The sequence below is a fragment of the Eurosta solidaginis genome, chromosome 4, assembly GCF_040869045.1.
Source record: "Eurosta solidaginis isolate ZX-2024a chromosome 4, ASM4086904v1, whole genome shotgun sequence".
NCBI classification, from domain to species: Eukaryota; Metazoa; Arthropoda; class Insecta; order Diptera; family Tephritidae; genus Eurosta; species Eurosta solidaginis.
In genome coordinates, this window is record NC_090322.1 from 265,444,424 (window position 1) to 265,450,752 (window position 6,329).

At 36.9% G+C, this 6,329-nt stretch overlaps 1 protein-coding gene across 1 annotated transcript; it reads left to right on the forward strand.

Annotated features, from left to right (window-relative positions):
* The first annotated feature begins 3,659 nt into the window (after positions 1-3,659).
* Positions 3,660-5,362, forward strand: LOC137249498 (antigen 5 like allergen Cul n 1-like). Its single transcript, XM_067781061.1, has 3 exons — positions 3,660-3,884; positions 3,952-4,355; positions 5,044-5,362. The coding sequence occupies exons 1-3, from the start codon at positions 3,735-3,737 to the stop codon at positions 5,294-5,296; spliced, it is 807 nt and encodes a 268-aa protein (XP_067637162.1). The 5' UTR covers positions 3,660-3,734; the 3' UTR covers positions 5,297-5,362.
* Positions 5,363-6,329: the final 967 nt, after the last annotated feature.

Consider the following 6,329-nt stretch of genomic DNA (forward strand, 5'->3'; position numbering starts at 1 on the left):
TACATACGCAGCTGAGAGCTTTGGAGACAAAAAAAGGGAAAATCACCATATAGGAAAATTAACCTAGGGTAACCATGGAATGTGTTTGTAAAACATGGATATAAAATGAAAGGTGGTAATGAGTATTTTAAAAGGGAGTGATCTTTAGTTCTATAGGTGGACGCCTTTTCGAGATATCACCATAAAGGAGGATCAGGGGTGACTCTATAATGTGTTTGTACGATATGAGTATCAAATTAAAGGTATTAATGAAGGTTTTGAAAGGGAGTGGCCCTTAGTTGTACATGTGAAGGCGTCCAATCACCAAGCTTCAACCCCTTTTTCGTATTTGGTATAGAATTATGGCATTTTTTGATTTTTCGAAATTTTCGATATCGAAAAAGTGGGCGTGATCATAGTCGGATTTCGCCCATTTTTTAACACCAAGATAAAGTGAGTTCAAATAAGTACGTGAAATAAGTTTAGTAAAGATATATCAATTTTTGCTCAAGTTATCGTGTTAACGGCCGAGCGGAAGGTCAGACGGTCGACTGTGTATAAAAACTGGGCGTGGCTTCCACCGATTTCGCCCATTTTCACAGAAAATTTTTATCGTCATAGAAGGCATTAAAAGTATTCTAGGCAAATTAAATTAAAAAGGGCGGAGTCACGCCCATTTTGAAAATTCCTTTTATTTTTGAATTTTGTTGCACCATATCATTACTGGAGTTGAATGTTGACATAATTTACTTACATACTGTAATTTTTTTTTTACTAATTTTTATTAAGCACACATATAGTAATAGAAGTAACGTGCCTGCCAAATTCCATCAACATATCTTCAACGACTGCCAAATTACAGCTTGCAATACTTTGAAATTACCCTCTTTTAAAAGTGGGCGCTGCCACGCCCATTGTCCAAAATTTTACTAATTTTCGATTCTGCGTCATAAGTTCAATCCGCCTACCAAGTTTCATCGCTCCATCCGACTTTGGTGAATTATCGCGCTTTTTCGATTATTCGAAATTTTCGATATCGAAAAAGTGGGCGTGGTTATAGTCCGATATCGTTCATTTTAAATAGCGATTGGAGATGAGTACCCTGGAACCTGCATACCAAATTTTATCAAGATACCTCAAAATTTACTCAGGTTATCGTCTTAACGGACAGACGAACGGACGGACGGACATGGCTCAATCAATTTTTTTTCGATACTGATGATTTTGATATATGAAAGTCTATATCTATCTCGATTCCTTTATACCTGTACAACCAACCGTTATCCTATCAAAGTTAATATACTCTGTGTGCAAAGCACGCTGAGTATAATAAGATCTTGGATCTGAATCGAACTCGAGGCTTTAGCAATAATTTTTCTTGTCATTATTACTTAATTGAAATTTTTTTTAATTCCGAATAGAGCAAAAAAAATTGGAGACAACTGCAATAGCTCGTTGTGTGGATCCATTTCGGAAGCTGCTTCTAGCCCGTCTGCCTTCAAAGCGGTGATTCGTTTGAACTCATATTTCCTATTTCTTTTCTATTTCTTGTTAAGTGATTTTTACGTCGCTGCGAAAATGCTTGATTCGCACCCATAATCTCAAAAATCAGCAACAAAATTGTTTTATTCATAATAGTTGTTTGAAATGATACCGCATGTCCAATAATTGCGCAACTTTCTCTATTTAATGGAAAAAAGTTGCTCTTACGCAGCGGTGTATCAGTCCTGATACATTGGAGTTGATGTAAAACAAATATTTCGATAGAAAGAACTCCTCTTCTTTACATGATCAGGCTTCCAAATAAAAAAAGTATTGAGAGAAGACGGTGTGCATGAATGTTTTTGAACAGTGCTTATAAACTTCATCAAAGCTATCAATAAAGTGAGATGGCTGCTGCAGAGTGTTAAGCTTCATTCTCAACCGTTTCCAAAATTTTATGAAATGCCTATTTTTATGCATAGTGTAACTATAAGTTCTGGAAAGTTTGATTAACTTGAAAAATTCTATAATTCAAAACATATCTACGGCGACTGATAAGTCTGTATCAATATAAAGCAGGAAGTGAAACAAAGCAAATACACTCGCTATGAATACAAAAACTAAAAAACAAGCTGTGAACCACACCGACGAATCAACAAAATTGGGTTTAGCGGTTGAAATGTTTTGGATATATGTTATATCTGGGCATAAGCTGTATTCCCCATGCCCAACGGCGTACTAAAGGGTAAATTGGAAAAAAATGGGCCAGCTTTTTCCAGTTTACCCTATAGAGCTGTGGACTGGCATCCCATTTAAAGTTTGCTTCCGTCTTCGCAACTCAGGAAATCTGCGTGGTAGAAGGATATGAAACTTAGGCAAAGAAGTATCCAGAGTCTGCTTCTACCAGAAACTTTTAAAGCCGAAACGACCTGTATCTTGCAGCACACTTTTAACCATCGCCCAAAATTAATAATGTAAATAATAAGGCCCCAATTTCGTAAACAAACCTTTCTTTCGTGGTTGGTTTTATATCAGTACTAAATTCCGTTCCAAAGAACTTCTGAATTTATTGCTTCGTCAAAATACCAAAGGTTCTGTGTTCAATTAGAAAAGTAGTGTCTTTCTGTCTCTCAGTTTATTTCTGCTATGAAAATCTCTTCAGTGAAAATTCGTCTGGTTTGCAGCTATCGTTTGGGGTCGGCATGAAATATGTAGATCCCATTCCGCCAATTCGAAGGGAAAATTAAAAGGAGCACGATGCAAATTGTGAACGAAGCTCAGTCTAAATCTCTTCGAAGATAAAGCACGCCAAGAATTGATTTTTTCTCGTATCAGGTTAAACCATATCAATAAATTATTATCAATTCAATTTTTCATGATTCCGGCTCCATATTTGTCGAGCTTGTGTTGTTCTCTCATCTCGTCTTTAGGTTGGTTTAGCATATAGTGGCTGCGGTTTTGCTCTGAGATTCTTATAGGGACCTTTTCGTCTAAAGGAAGGGTCGTAGTAATATAATCTAGTTGACAAAAGATATCCGAAATGCTTCTCAGTATAGTATGGTTAACTCTGATGTCGCCCCAAGACAGGACTGTATTTAGTCTAACCGCATTACAACTCGCCTGGAGCTTACTATAAAGGTCCAATGGGGAAAGCGTCTGCTGTATAGAATCATATCCGTCTTCTCGGGGTTTACTTGGAGGCTGTTTGAACGGGATCAGCCTCTACGAGTATAGTGCGGTCTGAAGCTTCTCGTCTAGAGTTTAAAGATATTTCCCGGTTGCTGTTATTGCGATGGCATTCTAATTAGCGATAACTTCACACCCGCTTCTTTCTAACGTCAATTATAAAATATTCACCTCTCCAAAGTGGAGGGGATAGTACACCTCTTTTGGGAGTGGCCCTGGAAGCGTGTCGTAGATAGTTCTTCTAGTTAGAAATGTCTTCATCAATTTCACTAATGAGAGACAACAGTGGATATCCGAACCGGTTCTATACCGATTTGCATCACTAACATAAAAAATATCACAAAAATCAGCCCAATTTTACTAAGTAAAGTTATTTGTTGAAGATAAATTAAGTACTAATTAAAAGTAAACGAAAAACGAATTTTTGTTTGTACAGCTGTAGGGAACTTTTTTTAATGTTTCTGACGTGTACTACCGAAGGTCATGAGCTATATAAATGAGTCTAAATTGTATCATAAGCAAATTTTTTGTCATATTCGTATTTAGTTCATCAGTCAAGTGTAACACTAAATAGAATTGGGTGAAAAATGTATTTAAAACATATTTTAATTCCCGCTGTGCTATGCATTTTTTTAGCGATTGTGAACGGGGACTTTGCTGATGTAGACTTCTGCAGCAATGCCTATATGTGCAAGGGACAAAGGGAAAAGCATGTTTTGGCATGCAATAATAATGGCGTAAGTTTTTTATATATTTCAGAAACAAACTAAAGACTAAAAAAAATGTATATTCCAAACAACAAAGAAATTCGATCCTGAGTTTTGCCCACGAATTGCTGACATGGTACCAATGAGCGAGGAATTCAAACAACTTTTCTTAGATTTACATAATAAATATCGCAATAGGACTGCGGCGGGGGGCCCATATTTCCAACCAGCAGCAGCTATGGCTACCTTGGAATGGGATGATGAATTGGCATATTTCGCCGAACTTAATATAAAGCGATGTCAAAATGTTTATGAAGCTGATGGATGTTTTAAGACAGCATGCTACGACATGCTCGATCAAAATACTGATTGGGTGCACTGCGGGAAATTCGCACCCGATCCCTCTACAACTTATAATTATATTAAGAATCATATAGGCAAGTACTGGTATGGCCAAAAACTTCATTGTGATCAAGGTGAAATCAATAAATATCGTGAAGAGTAAGTGAAATATGCAAATCTGCATACTTTTATAAAACAGTGCTAACATTTTTATTGCTAGTTTAAAGCCAGTGAATAATTTGAATGGTCTTTTAAGGGGTTTTTCGTAGGATGCATTTGAGTCATAAAATAATAAGTCCCATATGTTTAAATAAGTTTTTCACATCTGCTACAGGAAGTTATGTACAATAAAATCAAAATCCCTGATGAAAATTTGAAAAGGCAATACGCGTTTAACGAAGATACAAATTTTATATTTAACCAAATCAGACTGCCTGTGGAAAATGTGAAAAACACCGAAACGCGTTTTATGTAAAAACAAATGGGTGAATTCCTGGTGAAAAAGCATATAAACCCGTATTATACACATATAAATAAAACTCGCTGGTGAAGGTCTGAAAAAACGTCAAAACAGGTTTTATGAAAAAATAATAATTTTATATACAAATAAAATAGCTGTCCCGATTAAGATCATAAAAAGCACGCGCTCTATGCACAAATAAATGAGATTTGAAAAGCATCAGGACGTGTTAAATGGAGGTGCGATCAGACTAACTGATGACGGTGTGCTAAATAAAATGCGCCAAGAGTTAAAAATCATTTAGTTTTTAGTCTCCAATATATCAGCGGAAAAGCTCCTTAAAAAATTGTTTTAAACTAAAATTTGATTTTTACTTTTTTCCTATAGTATTCCAATTGAAAAATTTGGCAGAATGGTTATGGATCGTAATAACCGTATCGGCTGCGCTGCTGCTATCTTGGAGTATAGTTATGCTGCCAGTGTGCCCTTCACATGTATCTATGCCCGTCGATTGATCCCCAATAAGCCAATATACCGTTCAGGCAAAACAGCTGGCTCAGAATGTAAAAGTGGAATGAATCCGAAATATAAATTCTTATGTTCAGCCAAAGAGAATGTCGACCCTAATAATTACAAATGACGAAACAACTTGTAATGTGTGATGTTTGTATGGAAAATAAGATGAAAGATTTGTGAAAAAGAAAAATTATTTGTTTTAGTTTTAAATAAAGAGTACTAAGCTTTATTTTATCCTCTTTGTGGCGAGAAAGAGCTTTATCGTTGTGGATAATCCTGGGATATTAATCTGGTACGATCTGGAAAATAGCATCATTAAGGCACTACTCCGACCATCGCGAAAACGATTTGACATCACCAAGTGTAACATTCTAGGTTAATTAGCCCCCTCTTTACATGAGGAACTTTGGGTCGCCAAAGCCTCGCCTGATAAATAAACAGAATAGGTAAGATTGATAAGTAGATTGGAAAAGCTATAAATTGCGCTGGCAATACTTTTAAAGGCTTGTGCTACACATCCCCTCAACTCATCTAGGTCAGTGAACTAATTATTGGACAGAGTTCCGTGAGTAGATATTAAAGCAGTGTCTTACATCGGCAGAGAAAAAGTGATGTGTTGACCCCTCTTCCGCTACACACCACGACTGCTTTTGATTTGAGAAGGAAAAAAGTTCTTTGCGTGACCATGAAGACCATAATTGATGGTCCTCAGGGGGTTAAGGGACTTTAAATATTTCTGCGGTAATACATGCCTACGGAGGGGTGACAATGAAATAATTTCCGCGTAATTAAGGCTTATACCAGGAAGTGTTTATTGCGGAGCTTCTCGGATTCATATCCGGGAAAAAATAAACCATATCACTGGCACTCCCCTTAACCTACGAGAAATATGTTTGGGCTTACAACAGCAATAGCATGACAGTAAAACCTCAAAATCATTGGCTTGCCCGGGACGCAGCAAAGGCATTGAGATATCCCATTGAAGCCGACAGAACTTGACACTTCCATACCATTTTATCAAATTGGATTTTGATGCCTCTAACAGTCATGCTGTCAGCAAGGATAATTTAGCTGTTACACCCTTGCGCAGGCCATAAATTGCTTTCATCTCCTCCGCCTAGAAGACACTGCAATATTCAGAAAGTCGGCAAGACTGA